General features: G+C 39.9%; 1 protein-coding gene across 1 annotated transcript in view; it reads right to left on the bottom strand.

Annotated features, from left to right (window-relative positions):
• Nucleotides 1-25,768, bottom strand: part of LOC134530596 (uncharacterized) — a 60,115-nt gene that overhangs the window by 17,850 nt on the left and 16,497 nt on the right. The window contains exons 3-5 of the mRNA XM_063365571.1: nucleotides 16,736-17,002; nucleotides 14,435-14,568; nucleotides 11,789-11,903 (exon numbers count right to left, since the gene is read on the bottom strand). Coding sequence (XP_063221641.1) covers nucleotides 11,789-11,903; nucleotides 14,435-14,568; nucleotides 16,736-17,002 — 516 coding nt within the window. The remainder of the gene's footprint in view (nucleotides 1-11,788; nucleotides 11,904-14,434; nucleotides 14,569-16,735; nucleotides 17,003-25,768) is intronic.

The raw sequence follows: 25,768 nt of genomic DNA, 5'->3' as shown, positions 1-25,768 counted from the left end.
ATATCACATAATTTAATAATGTTTTAAAATTAATAAATCATAATAATCATTCAAGAAAATTAATTGATTTTTATTATTAACTGAAATTTAATGTGATAATTTTACTATATCTAATCTTTTATTTTGTACACGTTTTTATATTAATATTGAACACTGAGTATTTATTTAATTTTTAAGTTTGATTGAATTTATAATATCAATTCAGTCGTTTTATTATTTTATTAATATTTATTATTTGCATGCATAATTAAAGTTACCATTTTCTCATGCTAATATAACTTCTAACGCGCGTACAAAAGTACACGTATTCATTTTTTTTTTTTAGTAAGATTTCGAAGAAATACTACGTGCCTATTGTAGTCGTTACCATGGTGCGACTTCCGAAACATTTTTATATAGTTTTTCGTTTCATGGTCTGTTGATCCCAAAACAATCGTTAACTCGAAAGTTTATATATATTTATCACATTTTAAGGACACGATAACTGCCGTTATTTTTTACAAATCACTTCCAAACTGATACATAAAATATGGGCCAATTCCAACCAAAGGGGGTAGAAACTGGGCAGGGCTTTTTGAAAAACAGAAAAATTGTTAAACTCATAAAATATGAAGAATATCACATTCGTTTGAACATTTTATATATAAAATGAGTAATATCAAACCTTTTGTCTAAATACATTTTTGATACGACCAGCCATAACTACAAGGGGTGGGAAAAATAAGGGTTGGAGGGGAAAAAAATTCATAACTCCCTTCGTAGGCACACCATCGAATCCGTTAAATTGTTTGTAAGTATTATAATTTTTATCCAAACTTTGGTCTGAGACAATTTTTATCATATAAACTATTATTTCTAGGGGTTGGAATAATAAAATTAATTAAACTTCCTTGTCATGTACACTATCGAATCAATTCTTATGTTTGTTTAACTTTCTAAATATTGTCTAAAAAAAATTTTTAATAAATTTTTATGTTACGAACCATCACTGCAAGGGGTTGACTCACGTACGAAATCGTGTTGTAAATTGCTTGTCTGTAGCTTCACGAAGCTGGCGGATGGTCGGATGGCGGGCGGCTTAGTCAAGTGACATTCCGGGCGCCAATAGGCCACCAACAGTGTAGGTATTTATTAAGGCCCTGTCACACTGTCAAATTGTCACTTCCAACACCTTCCCATAAGCTGTGACAAATAAAGTTTAAGGGTTATGACGTCACTGAAAACGTTACTACCGTAGCTATGTTTGTTTGACAAGTTGTATGACTTGAGTTTTCATACATATATTGAACAGGTTATAAACTATGTGATCAGCCAATCAAACACATGCCTATCGAAAATGAAAAATGACATCAGTTTCCGTCACAAATGGCGATAAAGAGGTTATAAAAGTGAAATAACTAAAATAATGGTATATAATAATGTCGTATGCGAAATTATTTTATGTGTAAAAAGGAAATTGTGTTTCTACAATTTAAAAAAAAATAACTGAAATTTTTTTATGTAACAAATATTATTGTGATATATATATACGTATATGTTAAAAAAAATATAAATGCACAAGTTCTAAAACTCCATCTAGCACTGTGATTTGTTATTTAATTTTAAAATGAGATAAAATTGGAAAGTTTGAGATAGCTCAGGGCCAAAATAAACTTTGTTAGTGTGACATGATTTAAAAACTAGTTGAGGTTATCTGTTCAATTTTATTGGATGGAGAAAATTGGAAGCAATTTTCCGTCCAGTACTGCCCCGACAACTCTATTGTCAGCTAGCTGCATACGGCTACGTGTTACTGTGACTCAGTCTGGTTAAATGGAAAAGAAAGGAAAGAGAAAGCACACATTTTTAATATCTGTAATTTTATTATTTTACAATTATTTTGGTTATGCATTATATATAATGACCGGCATGCGTTCGAATGCCTCTTTCAATACTTTTTTTTTTTTTTTTTTGTAATATGTTAGAAGTAGGTACACATAAATAACTCTCTATCTCTCAACCTCCCTATATAACTCTCCCTATAAATCTATATTTATATCTCCTTCTACATCTCTCTATCTATATATAACTTTAGCCATATCTCTCCATAACACTATCTTTTTATATCTCTAAATATATATATACATATATATACATATAAGTAGTATACGAATGTTCCTCCGGAAACAGGCGCCGGCGCGTGGATTGTGATTGTCTGTCCGCCATCTTGGATTGTGACGTCACGGCGGCCATTTTTGACTCAAAATTCCTCAAAATTCCTCAAAATTAACTCAAAATGACTCAAAATTTCCCGTTTTCGAGGGAAAAATTCCCGTTTCGAGGAAAAATTAGGATTTCGAAAAACCACAAATGTCTTTTGCCTTAGAAAGAACACAAATTCCTGATATAGGCTTAAGCATCCTTAACTACAGCCTCCGATTAGCCTCTTTTAGGATTATGACGTCACCTTTGCAATTTTCGTTACGCCCGCCATCTTGAAAATCCGCAATTTTTATGTTAGAAAATCGGGAAAAATTTTAAAAATCATTAAAAAAATTATTTGATCGAATTAAATAAAAATCTTAAAAACCACTGTTGCTGTTATCGTTACGGTCGCCATCTTGGATTATATAAATTTTACATATTTCGTTACACCTGCCATCTTGGTTGAGTACCATGTCATTCTTACACTTTATGTTACGACCACCATATTGGATCCTATTAATGTTGCAATTATCGTTATGGTCGCCATCTTAAAATTTAGACGCCATCTTAAAAACCCGTAATTTTAATGCTAGAGATTCGGGAAAAAATTTAAAAATCATTAAAAAAATTAACTAATCGAATTAAATAATAAAAAATCCTTAAAATCACCGTTACACTTTTCGTGACGGCCGCCATCTTGAAATCACCCGCTGGAGGTCACCATCTTGTTTTCGTCCGCTATAGTGTGCTGATACCATGTTGGTATAATTATCTGGTCACCATACCTTTGTCCTCAACTGTTGACATTGAACTTTGACCTTGACCTTGAAATTTGACCTAAACCTTGAACTTTGACCTTGACCTTGAAATTAGACCTTGACCTTGAAATTTGACCTTGACCTTGAAATTTGCCCTTGACCTTGAAATTTAACCTTGACCTTGAAATTTGACTTTGTCCTTGTCGACCATCACGGACCCGACATTTTATGTTCAGTAGATGCTACCAGGAGCTACCACCTGCTGGAGACCACCATTTTTTTTTCGTCTGCTACAGTGTGCCGATACCATGTTAGTTTAGTTCTTATCCGCTAGAGTGCAGTAATCATTTATTACTGTGACACCCGCCATCTTGAAATTTGGACGCCATCTTGAAAATACGTAATTATTTAGCTAGAAATTCGGGAAAAGTACCAAAATTCATTAAATAAATCACTCATTAATTTAAATATTGATTCGATCCGCTCCTGTCCTCGATGCAATACTTGAACAGTGACAAGTGTAACTAATTATTAAATAAATGTTAGGTTCTCTTTTCCATTACCTTTCGCGGAGTTTATTAATCATTCACTATACGAAAATCAACTCAAGTCAATATACCGGACCAACGAATTAATACAGTGCCGATTAGCCTATTATGAAAGTCTAATTTTTCAATAATCTGAATAACATATAAACCGTTCATGTACAAAGCCACACATATAGATAAATTCTCTTCAGTCCATGAGACCGAGTCATGTCATTATCAGACGTATAGGCTAGTCATTTCAGGACCACATGACCTTCGTCGTTAGCTAATTATATTCAATTAATCCATCGTGACACTTTTATACATTCTAAAGGTCCAAGTAACCTTAAAAAATATTAGTAACACCAAGAGATGATAAACTAGTAAATATTTAATCACTACATTTTGTACTACGCGCAATCAACAAAAAGGAAGCACCAACAACGAAAAGACAACACCACCATCAAAAAGGCAGCTCCGCCAACGAAAATGCAGCACATTTGGAAGCACCGACAACGAAAAGGCAGCACCGCCAACGAAAATACAGCACATTTGGAAGCACCGACAACGAAAAGACAGCTGCGACAACGAAAAGACAGAACATTTGGAAGCACCGACAACGAAAAGGCACCACATTAGGAAGCACCGACAACGAAAAGTCAGCACCGCCAACGAAAAGGCAGCTCATTTGGAAGCACCGCCAACGAAAAGGCAGCACATTTGGAAGCACCGTCAACGAAAAGGCACGGACCGCAAGACCGGGTCATGTCAATATCAGACATATATACCATGAACTCAGTACACACAGGAAAAAGGAATGTACACGCAGGAAAACGGAACGTACACGCAGGAAAACGGAATGTGCACTCAGGAAAACGGAATGTACACGCAGGACAACGGAATTTACACTCAGGAAAACGGAACGTACACGCAGGAAAAAAAACGGAACGTACACGCAGGAAAAAATGGAATGTACACGCAGGAAAACGGAATGTACACGCAGGAAAACGTAAGGTACACGCAGGAAAACGGAACGTACACGCAGGAAAACGGAATGTACACGCAGGAAAACGGAAGGTACACGCAGGAAAACAGAATGTACACGCAGGAAAACGGAACGTACACGCAGGAAAACGAAATGTTCACGCAGGAAAACGGAACGTACACGCAGGAAAACGGAATTTACACACAGGAATACAGAACGTACACGCAGGAAAACGGAACGTACACGCAGGAAAACGGAACGTACACAAACAAAACGGAACGTACACGCAGGAAAAGAATTATCACAGGCTCCAATATTCATTGGCTCCAATATTCATTGGCTACAATATTCATTGACTCCAATATTCATTGGCTCCAATATTCATTTACTCCAATATTCATTGGCTTCAATATTCATTGGCTCCATAAGTCATTGACACCAACAGTCTTTTGGTTCCAAAAGTCTTTTGGCTCTAAATATATTTGGCTAGAATTCTTTGAGTCTAAGAGACTATGAGGCCACATGGCTACGAGTCTAAAATGATCTAGCTGATTACGAGTTATACACGGCTTGCGAGGCTAGAGCTACGAAGATTCTAGTTCACAAGTTTACGTGACTGCGAGGATACAGGACTACAAGTCTGCATGAGTACTTGACTACGAAGCTACTCGTCTACAAGGCTCCAGTTGTCGTATCTGTCTTCGTCGGAATTTTCTCTTTTGTTCCAACTGCTTAATCAGCATTATGTTATAAAATTACAAGACTACTTGCTTACGTAGCTTCAAGTCTACGAGGCTCCATTACATCATGTCTACGCGACTACGAGCCATGAGGTTACGAGACTACGCGACTACGAATCTTCAAGTTGACGAGACTGCGAGGCTACAGAGCTACGAAGCCTCTAGAAAACGAGTTTACGTGACTGCGAGGATAGAGGTCATCAAGTCTACATGAGTACTTGACTACGAAGCTACTCGTCTACAAGGTACCAATTGCAGCATCTGTCTTCGTCAGAATTTTCTCTTTTGCTCCAACTGCACCACCAGCATTATGTTATAAGATTACATGGATACTTGCTTACGTAGCTTCAAGTCTACGAGGCTCCAATGCATCATGGCTACGCGACTTCGAGCAATGAGGTTACGAGATTACGTGACTACGAGGATACAGAGCTACGAAGCCTATAGAAAACGAGTTTATGTGTCTGCATGGATACAGAAATACAAGTCTGCATGAGTTCTTGACTACGAAGCTACTCGTCTACAAGGCTCCAATTACTACATTTGTCTTCGACGGAATTTTCTCTTTTGCTACATCTGCACCATCAGCATTATGTTATAAGATTACAAGGCTACTTGCTTACGTAGCTTCAAGTCTACGAGGCTCCAATGCATCATGACTACGAGACTACGTGCCATGAGGTTACGAGACTATGCGATTACAAGTCTTCAAGGTTACGTGATCGCGAGGCTATAGGACTACCAAGCTTCCAGAACGCATGGTTACGAGACTGCATTACTAATTGGCGGCGCGGCTACGAAACTTCATGTCTCTAACTGACTTCAATAGCACTATTCAGTGGTGAGAGTTAATTTATCTCATGCAAAGGTACTTGCTACAAGTAGTTCCGCTTTTCAACATCAGATGACGTCACATGTTGCTTGCAGGTAAATAATATTTATATCTTATATGCGGGATGCTCACTATCGATCGCATAAGAAGGATGGCTTCGTTAGTCTCCAAGGAGAAGGAAGTTCGTCCTTCCTGCTAGTGCTTCTCAGATTTCTCACGGTCCGCCATCTTGGATTGCGACGTTACGGCGACCATCTTTGATGGGTGTGACCTTGACCTTTGACCGAAACCGCAGGAATGATCGCAACCACACGGATTAATCATCAAAATATTGATAAGAATAATCAGGAGCACACGGAGAAAACCATCACAATATTGATAAGAATAATCAGAAGCACACGGAGAAAAAAACGACACATGTTTTCTTTGATATCATATAATTACAGGAAAAAATATATATTTAAAAATAAAAATAAATTATTAAAAAATTTAAAAAATTAAAAAAATACATAAAATTCTGGCTTGTACTAAAACTCTATCTTTGCTCAAAAATGATAAGTTTACAAGCTAGCAGAATCATTTTATGTATTTTTTAATTTTTTAGTAATTTTTTTTTATTTTTAAATATATATTTTTTCCTGTAATTATATGATATCAAAGAAAACATATGTCGTTTTTTTCTCCGTGTGCTTCTGATTATTCTTATCAATATTGTGATGGTTTTCTCCGTGTGCTCCTGATTATTCTTATCAATATTTTGATGATTAATCCGTGTGCTTGCGATCATTCCTGCGGTTTCGGTCAAAGGTCAAGGTCACACCCATCAAAGATGGTCGCCGTAACGTCGCAATCCAAGATGGCGGACCGTGAGAAATCTGAGAAGCACTAGCAAGAAGGACGAGTTTCCTTCTCCTTGGAGACTAACGAAGCCATCCTTCTTATGCGATCGATAGTGAGCATCCCGCATATAAGAAATAAATATTATTTACCTGCAAGCAACATGTGACGTCATCTGATGTTGAAAAGCGGAACTACTTGTAGCAATTACCTTTGCATGAGATAAATTAACTCTCACCACTGAATAGTGCTATTGAAGTCAGTTAGAGACATGAAGTTTCGTAGCCGCGCCGCCAATTAGTCATGCAGTCTCGTAACCATGCGTTCTGGAAGCTTGGTAGTCCTATAGCCTCGCGATCACGTAACCTTGAAGACTTGTAATCGCATAGTCTCGTAACCTCATGGCACGTAGTCTCGTAGTCATGATGCATTGGAGCCTCGTAGACTTGAAGCTACGTAAGCAAATAGCCTTGTAATCTTATAACATAATGCTGATGGTGCAGATGTAGCAAAAGAGAAAATTCCGTCGAAGACAAATGTAGTAATTGGAGCCTTGTAGACGAGTAGCTTCGTAGTCAAGAACTCATGCAGACTTGTATTTCTATATCCATGCAGACACATAAACTCGTTTTCTATAGGCTTCGTAGCTCTGTATCCTCGTAGTCACGTAATCTCGTAACCTCATTGCTCGAAGTCGTGTAGCCATGATGCATTGGAGCCTCGTAGACTTGAAGCTACGTAAGCAAGTATCCATGTAATCTTATAACATAATGCTGGTGGTGCAGTTGGAGCAAAAGAGAAAATTCTGACGAAGACAGATGCTGCAATTGGTACCTTGTAGACGAGTAGCTTCGTAGTCAAGTACTCATGTAGACTTGATGACCTCTATCCTCGCAGTCACGTAAACTCGTTTTCTAGAGGCTTCGTAGCTCTGTAGCCTCGCAGTCTCGTCAACTTGAAGATTCGTAGTCGCGTAGTCTCGTAACCTCATGGCTCGTAGTCGCGTAGACATGATGTAATGGAGCCTCGTAGACTTGAAGCTACGTAAGCAAGTAGTCTTGTAATTTTATAACATAATGCTGATTAAGCAGTTGGAACAAAAGAGAAAATTCCGACGAAGACAGATACGACAACTGGAGCCTTGTAGACGAGTAGCTTCGTAGTCAAGTACTCATGCAGACTTGTAGTCCTGTATCCTCGCAGTCACGTAAACTTGTGAACTAGAATCTTCGTAGCTCTAGCCTCGCAAGCCGTGTATAACTCGTAATCAGCTAGATCATTTTAGACTCGTAGCCATGTGGCCTCATAGTCTCTTAACTCAAAGAATTCTAGCCAAATATATTTAGAGCCAAAAGACTTCTGGAACCAAAAGACTGTTGGTGTCAATGACTTATGGAGCCAATAAATATTGAAGCCAATGAATATTGGAGTAAATGAATATTGGAGCCAATGAATATTGGAGTCAATGAATATTGGAGCCAATGAATATTGGAGCCAATGAATATTGGAGCCAATGAATATTGGAGCCTGTGATAATTCTTTTCCTGCGTGTACGTTCCGTTTTGTTTGTGTACGTTCCGTTTTCCTGCGTGTACGTTCCGTTTTCCTGCGTGTACGTTCTGTATTCCTGTGTGTAAATTCCGTTTTCCTGCGTGTACGTTCCGTTTTCCAGCGTGAACATTTCGTTTTCCTGCGTGTACGTTCCGTTTTCCTGCGTGTACATTCCGTTTTCCTGCGTGTACGTTCCGTTTTCCTGCGTGTACGTTCTGTATTCCTGTGTGTAAATTCCGTTTTCCTGCGTGTACGTTCCGTTTTCCTGCGTGAACATATCGTTTTCCTGCGTGTACGTTCCGTTTTCCTGCGTGTACATTCCGTTTTCCTGCGTGTACCTTCCGTTTTCCTGCGTGTACATTCCGTTTTCCTGCGTGTACGTTCCGTTTTCCTGCGTGTACCTTACGTTTTCCTGCGTGTACATTCCGTTTTCCTGCGTGTACATTCCATTTTTTTCCTGCGTGTACGTTCCGTTTTTTTTCCTGCGTGTACGTTCCGTTTTTTTTCCTGCGTGTACGTTCCGTTTTCCTGAGTGTAAATTCCGTTGTCCTGCGTGTACATTCCGTTTTCTTGAGTGCACATTCCGTTTTCCTGCGTGTACGTTCCGTTTTCCTGCGTGTACGTTCCGTTTTCCTGCTTGTACCTTACGTTTTCCTGCGTGTACATTCCGTTTTCCTGCTTGTACATTCCATTTTTTTCCTGCGTGTACGTTCCGTTTTTTTTCCTGCGTGTACGTTCCGTTTTCCTGAGTGTAAATTCCGTTGTCCTGCGTGTACATTCCGTTTTCCTGAGTGCACATTCCGTTTTCCTGCGTGTACGTTCCGTTTTCCTGCGTGTACATTCCTTTTTCCTGTGTGTACTGAGTTCATGGTATATATGTCTGATATTGACATGACCCGGTCTTGCGGTCCGTGCCTTTTCGTTGACGGTGCTTCCAAATGTGCTGCCTTTTCGATGGCGGTGCTTCCAAATGAGCTGCCTTTTCGTTGGCGGTGCTGACTTTTCGTTGTCGGTGCTTCCTAATGTGGTGCCTTTTCGTTGTCGGTTCTTCCAAATGTTCTGTCTTTTCGTTGTCGCAGCTGTCTTTTCGTTGTCGGTGCTTCCAAATGTGCTGTATTTTCGTTGGCGGTGCTGCCTTTTCGTTGTCGGTGCTTCCAAATGTGCTGCCTTTTCGTTGGCGGAGCTGCCTTTTTGATGGTGGTGTTGTCTTTTCGTTGTTGGTGCTTCCTTTTTGTTGATTGCGCGTAGTACAAAATGTAGTGATTAAATATTTACTAGTTTATCATCTCTTGGTGTTACTAAAATATTTTTTAAGGTTACTTGGACCTTTAGAATGTATAAAAGTGTCACGATGGATTAATTGAATATAATTAGCTAACGACGAAGGTCATGTGGTCCTGAAATGACTAGCCTATACGTCTGATAATGACATGACTCGGTCTCATGGACTGAAGAGAATTTATCTATATGTGTGGCTTTGTACATGAACGGTTTATATGTTATTCAGATTATTGAAAAATTAGACTTTCATAATAGGCTAATCGGCACTGTATTAATTCGTTGGTCCGGTATATTGACTTGAGTTGATTTTCGTATAGTGAATGATTAATAAACTCCGCGAAAGGTAATGGAAAAGAGAACCTAACATTTATTTAATAATTAGTTACACTTGTCACTGTTCAAGTATTGCATTGAGGACAGGAGCGGATCGAATCAATATTTAAATTAATGAGTGATTAATTTAATGAATTTTGGTACTTTTCCCGAATTTCTAGCTAAATAATTACGTATTTTCAAGATGGCGTCCAAATTTCAAGATGGCGGGTGTCACAGTAATAAATGATTACTGCACTCTAGCGGATAAGAACTAAACTAACATGGTATCGGCACACTGTAGCAGACGAAAACAAGATGGTGGTCTCCAGCAGGTGGTAGCTCCTGGTAGCATCTACTGAACATAAAATGTCGGGTCCGTGATGGTCGACAAGGACAAAGTCAAATTTCAAGGTCAAGGTTAAATTTGAAGGTCAAGGGCAAATTTCAAGGTCAAGGTCAAATTTCAATGTCAAGTCAAAGTTCAAGGTCAAGGTCTAATTTCAAGGTCAAGGTCAAAGTTCAAGGTTTAGGTCAAATTTCAAGGTCAAGGTCAAAGTTCAATGTCAACAGTTGAGGACAAAGGTATGGTGACCAGATAATTATACCAACATGGTATCAGCACACTCTAGCGGACGAAAACAAGATGGTGACCTCCAGCGGGTGATTTCAAGATGGCGGCCGTCACGAAAAAGTGTAACGGTGGTTTTAAGGATTTTTTATTATTTAATTCGATTATTTAATTTTTTTAATGATTTTTAAATTTTTTCCTGAATATCTAGCATTAAAATTACGGATTTTCAAGATGGCGTCTAAATTTTAAGATGGCGACCATAACGATAATTGCAACATTAATAGGATCCAATATGGTGGTCGTAACATAAAGTGTAAGAATGACATGGTACTCAACCAAGATGGCGGGTGTAACAAAATGTGTAAAATTTATATAATCCAAGATGGCGACCGTAACGATAACTGCAACAGTGGTTTTTAAGATTTTTATTTAATTCGATCAAATAATTTTTTTAATGATTTTTAAAATTTTTCCTGATTTTCTAACATAAAAATTGCGGATTTTCAAGATGGCGGGCGTAACGAAAATTGCAACGGTGACGTCATAATCCTAAAAGAGGCTAATCGGAGGCTGTAGTTAAGGATGCTTAAGCCTATATCAGGAATTTGTGTTCTTTCTAAGGCAAAAGACATTTGTGGTTTTTCGAAATCCTAATTTTTCCTCGAAACGGGAATTTTTCCCTCGAAAACGGGAAATTTTCCCTCGAAAACGGGAAATTTTGAGTCATTTTGAGTTAATTTTGAGGAATTTTGAGGAATTTTGAGTCAAAAATGGCCGCCGTGACGTCACAATCCAAGATGGCGGACAGACAATCACAATCCACGCGCCGGCGCCTGTTTCCGGAGGAACATTCGTATACTACTCATATATAAATATACATATATATCTTTATATATATCTATGTATCTAAGTCTCTATCTATATTTCAATCCATCGCTCTGTCACTCTATGTCTATATCTGGGGTGCGGGGTTATAGCGACACTTTCGGACAAACCACGCTTGCATTTATTATATGAAAATAGTATTTGAAAAAAAAAAAACGCTCGTACTCGAATGAAACGTTGTGTAAAAAATTTCAAAGCAATCGGCGAAGAACTTTCGGAGATAGTAAGACTTTGAACGAACGACCATTTGCACTCGTATTGACGCAGATTACAGTGTTGGAGACACATGCTTTGACGGCGCGGCGGGGCCGGTTGTTGTTACCTTGGGCTGTCTTCGACCCGGCTTCAGCTTGCTCCACGGCAGGGCGAACAATGGCGGCGGGCACGTGTCGGCGGCGGGCTCCTGCTGCGTGCACGCGCACCGGCACGTCCGGCAGCTGCAAGCAGTCACGTGCCAGGCCGCGTCATCGCGCACCGTCGTGCGCTGCAGTCGTTTTACAAGCGAAACATCTTTGGGCGCGACGGCAGTAACATTTCAAGGCCGAATTTTAATGCAACGTTTTCCGTGAAAAAAAATTTTTTTTTCCTAACCTAACTAATAACTAAGTGTGTGTGGGAGGGGTCTGGGTTAGGGAGAGACTATGTACGCCTTACTCATGCTGGGTTTAAGCCATGCAGGAAAGGTAGCATGCATCATGTGCTTGGAGGGGATTGGCCAGCCATGGCTGCGATTGGCGCCATGACTAACTCCCCTCACTTCTTAAGGGCCCCGCCTACCTGGGCACACATACGGTGTGCAGAGCTTCAGGAAAAACAACGCGATTTCAAAACTACTTAAGATATCCGAGTGGGGCCTATTTACGAATAGCATTTAAGAGTTCGCTGAGGACCGAAAAGTACTTTTAATTTCGGATTAAGTTTTTAAACTGTATTTTTAGAAGCGTTAAAATGGCTAAAACGCGTGTTTTCAGAGTAATTTTTAGGCATAAAACAATCAGTACAGATTCTTGAAAGCACTTAAGGGGCTTGCATAATACCTTTATCTTCATTTCTCCGCCATATAATGTTACGGTCACCGCTCAAATTTCACAGTTATCCTGTGACGACGAGACGAATGCGCGCCAGTTCAGAGACTTGCGCTTAGAGGCTATACGTACCGCGCTGGAAGCACCAGCGAGCGTCGCGCTTATCATCCCGCCTCACTAACACACATACACCCCTGACGAGGCGGGCCCCTTAACTCTAGACTAAAACTAGATAAGTTGGGCCCAGGTAAAACCTGCATAGACACAGGGCATTTACTTGCGGGATGCAAAATTTCATGCATTAATTTCAAGCAAGTTGCTTAAACAGTTGCGACGTTTCGGGAACTGGCATCTGTTCCCGTCATCAGACTCAAACAGACTGGTATCAGTTGATTTAGGGTCGTTTACTGTGGGTATATGTTTTTTTTAATTTCTTATTATGCATTTTGAATTTTTCCAATGACAAACAGTGCAAAACTACAAGAAATTGTATTTAATCAAAGCCCTTGAGGATGGCTGCAATAAGGCAAGTCGGAACGTCGGGCACGTAATTATTTCATCGGACGTGGTCTTGACACCCCAAAAAAGGCCAAAAAGTAGTTAGGCCTAAATACTTGAAATGTCTCGAATGCATGATGGTTAGAACTACTAAGTATTTTAGGCCTATACTAATTAATAAAACCAAGAAATTCTATATAATTAAGGTTTGAACGCAGCAAGTACCTACCAAAAGTAGTATGTATAGTAAAGGGGCTCCTGGCCCTGTAGTCGGAGTAAAGATGGAAGATTGGGTCAGTGATTCAAAATGGCCGCCGGGGTCTAGTTCAAGTTCATTCAAGATGGCTGCCGTGACGTCACAATCCAAGATCCCCATCCTCCATCCTCACTCCGACTCCAGGACCGAGAGCCTCTTTGATATACTACTATTAAACACAATAAATTTTTTAAATAATATTGTTTAGCAACTATTTTTTTATTGTGAATGCAAATTTACCAGACAAATAATTGTGTCTGTTTGAATAACGATGATTAAGTAACGGTGTAAAGGTAAGATCTGACGCCACTTTACGCAGATAATCAAGGCGACGGGACTTCCAAGATCATTGCGTGCTATTGAAGTGACTCGCTCGAGTCCAACGCCTCACCGACAGTCAGTGGCGTAGCCAGGATTTGTGTATGGGGGGGAGGGGGTTAAGAAGCATGGTCCCCCCCTAATAAAGCGGTGGGTCCACGGGTCCACCCCCGGAAAAAAATTTGGATTTTAAGGTGTAAAATCGTGCTATTTTAGCAGTTTTAGGTACTTAACTTTAGATATTGTAATGGTAAAAATATTATTAATTTTTTAATAAAAAATTGTTTGAGTGATGAAGTAAGAAATTAATTAAAGATATTTTTATCAATCCAAGTGCCTTGTTTACGTCCACTCAAAATCATAAATCATGCTCGAAGCTCGACAATACAAAAAAAAAAAAAGAAGGAATAAAAATGGTTGGGTTTCGGCAGAACTGATCTATTCCTGGAAACAATTAGCTTTAGCTTGGAGAGTTACATGACACCATGTCGTTGTATCAATTCTATACACACACACAGCGATCCTTACACTTTTGGAAGCCCAGTCAACACCTGCTTATAATTACCGCGCTGGTTAAATACAGTAGGTGTAAGATATTTGAAAGCTTGGGACCCGTCACGGCGTCACAACCTTATAGCTTCTGCTCGCGACAGGGGTAGGGGAAGGGAAGGAGAATCGGTAAGGCTCGCTTACTCTTCCCCTCCAGTGCAGTGGCCGGTGATAGCAGTAAGACACCCAGGCTTTTAGCTAATCTGCTTTCAGTTAAGAAAAAAATAATTTTGGCTAAGGGGGGGGGAGGGGTTAGAACCCCTTAAGCCCCCCCCCCCCTCCTGGCTAAGCCCCTGCCGACAGTTGTGGGTGAAAGACTCACTCGCCGACGCAGCACTTCTCCTCCCGGAACGTCTCGCTCAGGCCGTCGATGCGCGCCGGGACCAGGTTGCGCCGGGCCTCGAGCCACGCGCTCCTGGCGGCGGACAGCTGCCTCGCGGCCCTGCGCGCCTCCTCCTGCGCAGAACCCGGGCCGCAGCCGCGGACTGGGCGCGCGCAGACAGACGAGAGGCGGGAGACACAGCGCGACACCGCGCCGTGCCCCGCGGCGCTCACGTGCCACATCACTTTTGTTTTTCAAGTTATTGAAGTTATACTTCTAACGCGACTTACAACAAGGTTGCGTTAAACGTTTAACGCTAAAATGGAGAATAACGCTACCATGGAGAGTTATTTGCATGCAATTAAAAACTATTTTTTAATGATGACAAAGAAGTATAACTTCTCACGCGCGTACCTAAGTACACGCACCCATTTTTTAAAGTTATACTTCTTTGGCGCGTTATGAAATCTAAAAAAAATTAAAAAAAAATTACGATGCGTGTGCAACTTGCGAAAAAAAAAAAAACCAACAGGATCATTTTACCTCACCGGAAATAAAGTTGTCATCAACTAAGCCCACACCACATGTACACCCACAAAAAGCTTTGCAGTCGGTGTCTACTCATCAACAATTTCACTACAGTGGGGACACATGTTAAAAAGTGAAATTATAAAGAACATCATTTGTGAAGGCTTCCTTTAACATAAAGGCATTTGTGTGATAGACGGGGGAAAGATTTTTGGACGACGAGACGAATTTTAACATCCGTGTTATGAGTTGTGAAGGGATAACTAAATGCATATCCGAAATGATGTGTAAATGTTGTGAACAGAAGTTTGCAAGCATCAGTAGCGCTCGGCGACATGAAGAGTATCGTTGTCTTGAGAATCCTACCTCCACGTCACATCTGTGTGATAGATGTGGAAAGTGTTTTTCACAAAGTGACAATTTGAATGCATGCATGAGTCGTTACAAAGACGAAGTTCTCTGTGCTCGAAAAACATTAAAAGTTTGTTACATACTAAATAACAAATTAATGTGGAAATATTTTTTTTCTTAATATAACTCAATAAACAAGCTGATCTGATATCTTATATATAAGATAGTCTTCGATGATATTAATATTTTCGTGGTTGCTCTTTAGTTCTAGAAACACCATGATCTAGGTGGGTTGGTGGAAGACTCATCGAAAATCTTTGTTCGAAATTAAAAGTGTAGAAAATGTTCCTGATAAGCAGTGAGAAAACATATATTTGGATTTAACAGTGACATGGTCAAACAAACCAATGTATCAAATATTAAAGATTGTTTCTTCTACATCCTCTCATTTCACCTACTCCTCCTTGGCTGTTTGGAAAACATTTCCTTGAGGTTACTCCACAGGAAGAAGTCACAAGCTCTCAAATCCGGGGCCCGCACGGCAAGATTTAAGCGTTTGTAACTTCTTCCTGTGCGGTTACCGCAAGGAAAAGGTATACAAACATCGTCCTCACACCTAGGAAGAACCGAAGTTTCAAATTCGGGAGGAAATCACCGCTATACCCCTCCAAATGTGCCAAAGAGCAGTCGAAGAGTTCCAAAATCACCTTCATCAATGTAGGCTATCGCTGTTGATGGCCACCATTTTCCTGATGTGATCTTCAGAACTTGATTTTAAAAAATGGAGATTATACTGATTCCAATAAAATAAACCTAAGTAAGTTTTAAGTGATTGAGTAACCTTTGATTTTTGTATGGTTAGATACGTTATTATTGACCATTATACTTGAAAATTAGTCTGACACTACGCTTGTTCCCTAAGCCCTTGTTAAGTGTTTCTTCGCGAGTGACAGTTGGGAGACAAATGGTAACCGGGTGGCCCTGGTACTACTACACGGCACACACCACGACCTTTGAATATATATACTGTATAGAAGTCACCAGCCCAGGTTAAAATTTCTAATACGGTTTTGAGGTAGTTGGTTAATTCACCGCCGCAATCGTCACCATCTCTAGGGCATCGACTTGTGGTGGTCCCTAGCGGACAAGTGTCGAACTCTTCAAACACCCCTTCCCCCTCCCGTTGAACGACCTTGAGCTGCAGTGAATGATAGCTGGGGGGTGCGGGGAATGACAGCGGGCACCAGTGCTGCGCTCTAACGTGTAAATAACAACTAAGACGATACAGGGCGTTACGGCAGCGCACTGCAGCGGTGAAGTTCCCAAGCTGCTCATCATACGCTTCTGAAAAACGTAGAGTAGATCCTATCCACTCGCGACTTCTATACAGTATATATATTCAAAGCCACGACGGACACCTACCTGGCACCGGATCTCGGCGGCCACGGCCTGCCGGTGCAGGGAGCCCAGGTAGCGGCGGTACTGCGCGAACTGCTTGTACGAGCACAGCACGTCGCCCTCGGCGGTGATGAGCCCCGCCTTCTTGAGGTGCGCGCGCACGTGGCCGCGGGAGAAGTGGTCGCGCAGGTCCTCGTCGTGCAGCGGCTCGTAGCCCAGCGAGGGCACGTTCCGCAGCAGCGGGTCCGTCAGCACGAAGGGCTGCTCGTGGCCCGGCACCGCCTTCCTCAGCTGCGCACAGTCGTGACGTGCTCGTGTATAGTGCCGGCCAGACGTCTGGCGAGCTGCGAGGAGCGTGAGAGGGAAGTGGGTCCGTCAGCACGAAGGGCTGCTCGTGGCCCGGCACCGCCTTCCTCAGCTGCGCACAGTCGTGACGTGCTCGTGTATAGTGCCGGCCAGACGTCTGGCGAGCTGCGAGGAGCGTGAGAGGTAAGCGGGTCCGTCAGCACGAAGGGCTGCTCGTGGCCCGGCACCACCTTCCTCAGCTGCGCACAGTCGTGACGCGCTCGTGTATAGTGCCGGCCAGACGTCTGGCGAGCTGCGAGGAGCGTGAGAGGTAAGCGGGTCCGTCAGCACGAAGGGCTGCTCGTGGCCCGGCACCGCCTTCCTCAGCTGTGCACAGTCGTGACGTGCTCGTGTATAGTGCCGGCCAGACGTCTGGCGAGCTGCGAGGAGCATGAGAGGGAAGTGGGTCCGTCAGCACGAAGGGCTGCTCGTGGCCCGGCACCGCCTTCCTCAGCTGCGCACAGTCGTGACGTGCTCGTGTATAGTGCCGGCCAGACGTCTGGCGAGCTGCGAGGAGCGTGAGAGGTAAGCGGGTCCGTCAGCACGAAGGGCTGCTCGTGGCCCGGCACCGCCTTCCTCAGCTGCGCACAGTCGTGACGTGCTCGTGTATAGTGCCGGCCAGACGTCTGGCGAGCTGCGAGGAGCGTGAGAGGTAAGCGGGTCCGTCAGCACGAAGGGCTGCTCGTGGCCCGGCACCACCTTCCTCAGCTGCGCACAGTCGTGACGTGCTCGTGTATAGTGCCGGCCAGACGTCTGGCGAGCTGCGAGGAGCGTGAGAGGTAAGCGGGTCCGTCAGCACGAAGGGCTGCTCGTGGCCCGGCACCACCTTCCTCAGCTGCGCACAGTCGTGACGCGCTCGTGTATAGTGCCGGCCAGATGTCTGGTGAGCTGCGAGGAGCGTGAGAGGTAAGCGGGTCACAAGTGGAAGTAGGGAAAAGAAATGCAGAGCGTGGCCAAGGAGGCTGAGTAATCTCCTTGGGCTCGTCAATTATCTTCGAGTACCATACATGTTAAAAATATTTTTACCGCGCAATGCTTAACTTGCGATATGTAGAAATAAGCACCAGCGTCATTACGATGAATGATGTTTTAGAACAGTTGATGTACAACAGGATTATTCAGAGTTGGCACTATTTGGTTCCGCAGGACTTTTTTTTTTTTATGCTCTGCCAGTCCAATTTTATGAACTCATTTACATTAAACTGTTAGATCCAGCTCGCAAGACATTTTGTCCGCACTATACATGGCTTTTAACGAAATAAAAATTAGTTTCATAAGATCTTGTGAATGCTCTTCATAGCTTGTATAATGAAAATTTCAAGTTTTTTTTTATGAGAAGCACCTTTCACGTTATTCAAGTACTTGAATTATATTAGCAAACATGTAAATTTTTGTGAACATTTATTTTTCTTTAAATAGATATTTATTATTTTTTTTTATAATCCTGTGTTAAAACCTTTTTATAAATGCTTCTTAACCATTGAAAATTCTTTGATATTTTTTAAAGTAAATGTTTCTTAGAGTAGGAGTAGTAGGCTGTTACTGTGACCGATGTAAACACAGAAATGTAAACACTGGCCACAGTACCAGCCTGGGGGCCGCCATCTTGTCACGTGGGGGCCGCCATTGTTGTTGACATTGGCTACCAGGGCGCGCCGGTAGGCCGCCATATTAGTTCAGCCTTTAGTTACCGGAGCGCGCCACCGTCGCTCCGAAGGCGGGAATTGTATACAAAAAAACCTGGGCACTGGGTGGATTCGATCCCGGGGACGCACCAACGTCGTGGTTAGGAGACGGACGCCTTGACCACTAGACCACAGGACCATATGAAGTATGGAGAATTAAATAACGAACATATGCTTAAAAGAAGCTATGTCTATAAACCCACACCCACCCCCACCCCCAAGTATGTCTAAAAGAAACCCCCGCCATACTAGCTATACCTAAACCGCTATGCTTAAAATACCTGCCATAATGTATGCTTAAACCGCCATGTTTAAATGTTTAAAAGCCCCACCACTCCACAATCACCGCCATGTTGTATGCTTAAAACAAATGACGCCATGATGTATGCTTAAAGCAATTAATATTATGCTTAACCGCCATGCCTCTAACTTTTAAAAAAATATATGCCTATAAACCCCCACCACTCCACAACCGCCATGTCTTTAAAATTAAAAAAAGCAACCACCGCCATATTAGCTATGACTAAACCACTCCACAACCGTCATGTCTTAAAAAATGCTTAAAGGCCCCGCCATACCAGCTATGCCTAAACAGTTAAATTTCGAAAAAAAAAAACCAACCCCATACTAGCTATGTCGAAACCACCATGTTTTATTAAATTACAAAAAAATATGCTAAAATCAATTACCGCCATATTAGCTATGACTAAAACCCCTCCACTCCGAGTATGCTTAATCGCCATATTGAAATTTCGAAAACAAAAAAAATAACGCTATGCTTAAATTAAAAAAAATACCGTCATGTTTATTAAATTTCGAAAAAAAAAATGCTATATTTAAATTTCCAACAGCCATAATTAAATTGCGAAAACAAGCCGCCATGTTTCAGTATGCCTAAAAGCCTCACCCGCCATATTAGCTATGACTAAAACAAACATAACCTCAAAAATCCCGCGCAGAGAGAGCGAGATGTTGCCTGCTGGAGCGTCACTCGTAAACTGCGCAATTATAATCCCCACAACATATTATAATGTCTTTAAAAACAACAGTGTGTGTGCAACACGCCAAGTAATAAGCATTGTTACTATTACGTCGAGTAAAATAAGCATAGTTAAAATATATAATATTGCGTAAACAACGTATAAACATATTTAAATGTAATAACATATTTACAAACACTTTGTAGTAAATGGCTCTCGGCCAATGTGATAAGCATTAATGTACGTCGAGTTACAAACGCTGTGCTGGAAACCTCGCTCGTGCGCCGGCGACCAGGAATGCGTGTACCTGCTGGGTGACAGCGAAAGTGATTACCACAGAGAAACAAGGGCAGGCCATCGCTGCGTACTGGAAAGGAGCAAGCACATGCTTAAAGACCCCGCCGTACTAGCTATGCCTATAGACCCCACCACCCCAAAATCGCCGCCATGTTTAAATTTCGAAAAATAAAATATCGCTATGCCTATAGACCCCACCACCCCACAACCACCATGTCCTTAAAAAAAAATATGCTTAAATCAACCACCGCCATATTAGCTACGACTAAACCACTCCAACCCCCCACTACGAGTATGCTTAATCGCCATATATAAATTTCGAAAAGAAATAAAATACCGCTATATTTAAATTTAAAAAAAATACCGTCATGTTCATTAAATTACCGCCATACTAGCTATACCTAAACAGGTAACTGTCGAAAACAACCCGCCATGTTTCAGTATGCTTAAAAAACACCGCCATATTAGCTATGACTAAACAAACATAACCTCAAAAATCCCGCGCAGAGAGAGCGAGATGTAGCCTGCTGGAGCGTCACTCATAAACTGCGCAATTATAATCCCCACATCATATTATAAGCATAATAATGCCTTTAAAAAAATGCTTTAAGTAATAAGCATAGTTAAAATTTATAATATCGTAAAGATAGAAAATAAGCATAGTTAGGACAATGACTATTATCTTACATCAAGTAAAATAAATAATGTAAAAACAATGTATAGTAATTAGCTCTCGGCCAATGTGTTAAGCATAGTGACTATTACATTACGCCGAGTACAAACACCGTGCTGTAAGCCTCGCTCGTGCGCCGGCGAGCAGGAATGTATTAAGGGACCCCTACAGGTAACACAAAGCGTTCAGTAATTAAAAATAAAACGTAGATGCGGCACGATCGACAGAAATAAACCAAATAGAGCGAAGCGACATGTACCAGCGTAAATATAATCCCCACATCATATTATAAGCAAAATAATACCTTTTAATTAATAACAGAAGCCCACTCACGAATATGCTTTAAGTAACAAGCATAGCTAAAAATTATAATATTAGGAAAACAGAAAATAAGCATAGGTAGGACCCCCCGCAGTTAACACGTAGCGTTAAGTAATTAAAAATAAAACGTAGATGCGGCACAATCGACATAAGGTACCGAGGTAATAAAAAAAATAGCAAATAAGCATACATAAAATAAAAACTCATCGGAACGCACCCCAACCACCCCGGCGACGTGTAACAAATAAAAACGCAGACGAAAAGATATATTAAAAAAATATAAAATAGGTATATTACAAAGCGGGAGCAGCCCACTCACGAATATGGTTTAGTGTTATAAGCATAGTTAAAACCAAAAATAATGTAAAGCAAGTTAAGTATTAAGCATAGTTACTATTATTTTACGTCAAGTAAAAAATAAATATTATACAAACAATGTGTAGTAATCGGCTCTCGGCCATAGTAATAAACAAAATAGAAATAAAATGTAGATGCCGCACGATCGCCAGAAACAAATTACGTATGTTACCGAGATAATAAAAAAAAATAAACTATAGGCGCCACCCCCATTCCTAGTATGCTTAAAACACCCACCCCCAAGTATGCCTAAAAGAAACCCCAACCATACTAGCTATGCCTAAATCATTTGCAGCCATGCTTAAAAAACCCCGCCATACTAGCTAAGACTAAATGGAGTGCCACATATACACACCGCCATCTTTAATGTCACAGAGGAGAGCGAGAAACGTAACGTAAAAATGCTTGAAGTAATAAACATAGTTAAAATTTATAATATCGTAAAGACAAAAATAAGCATAGTTAAAAAACGTAGATCACCATTTAATAGTACTGGACCAGATAACATATGCCATAGAGAAAGCATGAATAAGCATAGTTAGGACCCCTACAGTCAACACGTAGCGTTAAGTAATTAAAAATAAAATGTAGATGCCGCATGAACGCCAGAAATAAATTTACATAAGTTACCTAGGTAATAAAAAAAATAGCAAATAAGCATACATAAAAAAAAAACTCACCGGAACGCATCCCGCCCACCCAGGCGACTTGTAACAAATAAATATAAATAAACGTTGAACAAACGACCGTGTAGGGGAGCTGTAAGCCTGTTCGCGCACCGCAAATAAGCATACATAAAGGAAAAACACACCGGAACGCACCTAATCCAACACGGTGACGTGTAATAAAAAAAAACGCAGACGAAAAGATATAAAAAAAATAGTAACACCTATGTACCCCGTGTAGAGTGCAACCCGCACAACCGACAGCATTTAACGATAAGTAAATTATTAAACATATTACAAAGCGGGAACACACGTCTGTACTGCGTAGACGCACTCCTCGAACTGTTTACGAATTCCTGGTACGACGAAAGCCAGCGAGAAAAGAAAGTTATTTTTCGACCCTGGCCCGCCGCGTGCTATAGTAGCTTGCAGCAGACTACACAGAACACGCCTAAGCGTGGAACACAATTAAAAAAACGTACAGCCCAGAGATACATGAAACCGCCGAATGCATGTGACAAAAAAATTACCATAAATAACAAAAAAAAAACAATTAAAACATAACAAAAACAATCAAAATACACTCACAAACGCAATACAGCGCAATGCAGTGGAAACTCCCATGAAATAATAAAATCGCTTATTGAGACAGCATGATGCAAAGAGTAAAAATCCCTATACGTAAAATAAAACAAACGCGAAAACAAAAATATGACGTAATAAAATAAACAAACGACAGCAAAAGCAAGAAAGGTTATAAAAAGACTAATTCAGTTACACATTGAGGAAATAAATGACGGACCCCCAAATACCACTAGGCTAAACACAACCCATAAGTAAATCACAATAAACCAAAACCAGAATTTTAAAAAAATCTATCTACGAGAACAATATTATAAAACTACCACACTCTCCAACACACCAAATGGCATGACCCGATAAATGACAACACAAATAAATATCAATAACCATAAAATACCTACATAATCAAAATACGTTATTAAGCAACCGAACGAACGGCACAACACCAGAGACAAAACATGCTATTCCCATTAGTTAAAAAGACGCACATACGAGTCTGTAGTGCTAGCCCAGCTAGTATACATTCATTATGGTATTTGTGTAGGCAATAAATAGGAAGTACAAAGCGATATAGCCACAAGACGTTATTAAATATAGTAATAAAGTGTATGTATATCCATTAAATAATATACATGTAAGTAAATCGTGTTATACCCTAAACCAAATAACTGCAGGTTTAAGCTCTTATGGTCATACTTTGTAGGAATATTTGCGGCCGCAAAATTTTTTTTAATAATATTGTTATGAATTAATATTTTAAATAATTAAATTTATGTTTATTTGTAAATTTATGTTTATTTTTTGAAAATTATCAAAAACTAATGGTTAAAAGCAGAGTCCTTTTATAATAAAAAAATGAATAGATTTTAAAATTTATTATTAAACAATTTTTTTTTAATTAATTGAAACCTATATGTTAATTTGTTAAAGGAAATAAATTTATTTTAAGAATTTTATGATTACAACTACTTTGTAGATAATTGCTTCCTGATGATGGCGACTGTAATGTCGACCGAAACGTCGGTGAATTTCGCATTAAACTATTTTTTTAATTAATTGAAACCTATATGTTAATTTGTTAAAGGAAATAAATTTATTTAAGAATTTATTATTACAACTTTTTAATTAATTTAAATCTATGTTTATTTGTTGATTTATTATCAAAAACTTATGGTTGTACGTGGATTCATTTTATAGTAAAATTAATATATTTATTTAACATTATTTTAATGTTTTATCTCACATTATTTCACTACCATCGATCGACAAATACTATGTTTTTTTGTTTTCATCGTTTACTTTGAGATATTTTTCCTTTAGGGTTCTTTATGAAAGATGTTGTAAAATATTGCCGCCGCTACGTAATGATTTTTCAGAGTTGACACACACAGAATTGAAGAGCGTATTGTTTCCATTACTCTAAAAAGTTTTCAACCAATGTGTTTGCTCGCGTTAGCACTATCGTTCTATATTTAGATCACTTGTTATTGTGTTTAAGCGGAGGTATTTGCCTTTTGCTCGGGGTTCGTATCCCATCCGGTGGGTACGAATGGTTAGTTCTGTGTGTAAATGTGGCGGACGTTGCTGTGAGCCTGCGAGTGTTCTCGAGTTGCTCTAGTTTCCCTCTCAAAAGCGGAATGTAGTTGACGTTACAATGCATCGGTGTGGGGGTTATCTCTAAGTTAATTGTATCAATCGTGGAATTTCGCAACCAGGATATAGAGCGAATAAGAGAGATAGAGAGAGAGAAAGAGAGAGAGAGAGATATGAAGAGAGAGGTTTTGTAGGTTTTTCATTAATGGTTTTACAATTGTGAGTTAGCGCACATACTTTTTAATAGTTGTAATTAGATTTATTTTTTTAATACATTGTAATTTTATCCTCCTAATTTTGCTACACAACGATTATACACTAAAAGATTCCTGTGAGGTTAATAAAAGTATATATATATATATTCTTCTTAATGCATGTGGCTGTAGAGATGAAATTGATGGTACTATCTTCTTTCCACCCAATGGTGTTATGATGAATATTTGTCTGTGTTCGCTAACTTTTTTTTTATATTTATTTTTTTCTAGTTCAATTGTGATATGTGCTTACTTTCATATACAATGCTTGGGGTGTAATAGAATTTTCTGCTTCATTGGGGTTAGTATTGAAAGGGTACTTTGATAAATATGTTTTGAATTTTTGTGTCTTGTATAGTATTTATCTATCATTCATGCATATATTCGTGTGTCATTGTATCTCGGTGAACTTATGTTTTGTGGAATATGAGTGTTAAGTTGGCTAGTGCGATTTCTTACATTGTATGTATTTAAGGTTTAGGAATAGCTAATATTATGTTACCATGTTGTGTTCCGGCCTGTTTTCACTTAAACTATGAGATTGCTAGCCTGGTTTAACGTACATGTTTGATTTTTTAGATGCGTCTTTTACAATAATTACATATTGGTTGCGCACTGGCAACCCCTTCTGTCTGTGAAGGACACGTCTGGCAACTCGTGCTGGGCTGTGGTGGCCGGCAGAGTTTAAGGTCTTTATATGAGTTTGTGAAAGTAATGGAGAATATTCTATTAAGTGTGTTGTGTTTAGCTACTATCGGTGCTGTTGTTTATATATTACAGTTCTCGTTGTTAATCAATGTAAATTTAGATTTAAATTAAGTATAAAGGTTCCAAACATGATGGTGGAAACATCCTGGAAGTCGTGTGTGTGTGTGTTACGATCTAACCTTGTGTTTCGATACATATGTGGGACAATGTGTGCTGCTGCAATGATTATCATCCTTCATCCGCGAGGGAATTGGTCTCTCATCTTACTGATCTATTTGCGTTTTTTTTTTTCCACCTTTCTGTGTTTGAAATGTCTGTACTTTGTTTACTTTTTTGAAGTGATTCCATATTATTGGTAATTTGGTTTGCTTTTTAATTGTATATTTATATCTATATGCTTCTGGATAACCTAAGTCATTGTTAAGTGCATATTTTTGTAATATTTATGTTTGTAACCACTGGATGTTTTATTATTATTACTTCATTATGTGTACAGGCAACTAGTGGTGACAGTATGGTTCTAGATATACGACATACCCGAGGATTTTTTTATATGTTTCGTATTTAAATTGTTATAATTGTATGGTTGGTATCTAA

Source organism: Bacillus rossius, chromosome 3, assembly GCF_032445375.1.
Source record: "Bacillus rossius redtenbacheri isolate Brsri chromosome 3, Brsri_v3, whole genome shotgun sequence".
Taxonomy (NCBI): domain Eukaryota; kingdom Metazoa; phylum Arthropoda; class Insecta; order Phasmatodea; family Bacillidae; genus Bacillus; species Bacillus rossius.
Note: the sequence above shows the minus strand (reverse complement) of the source record. Positions and strands in the feature narration are given on the sequence as shown.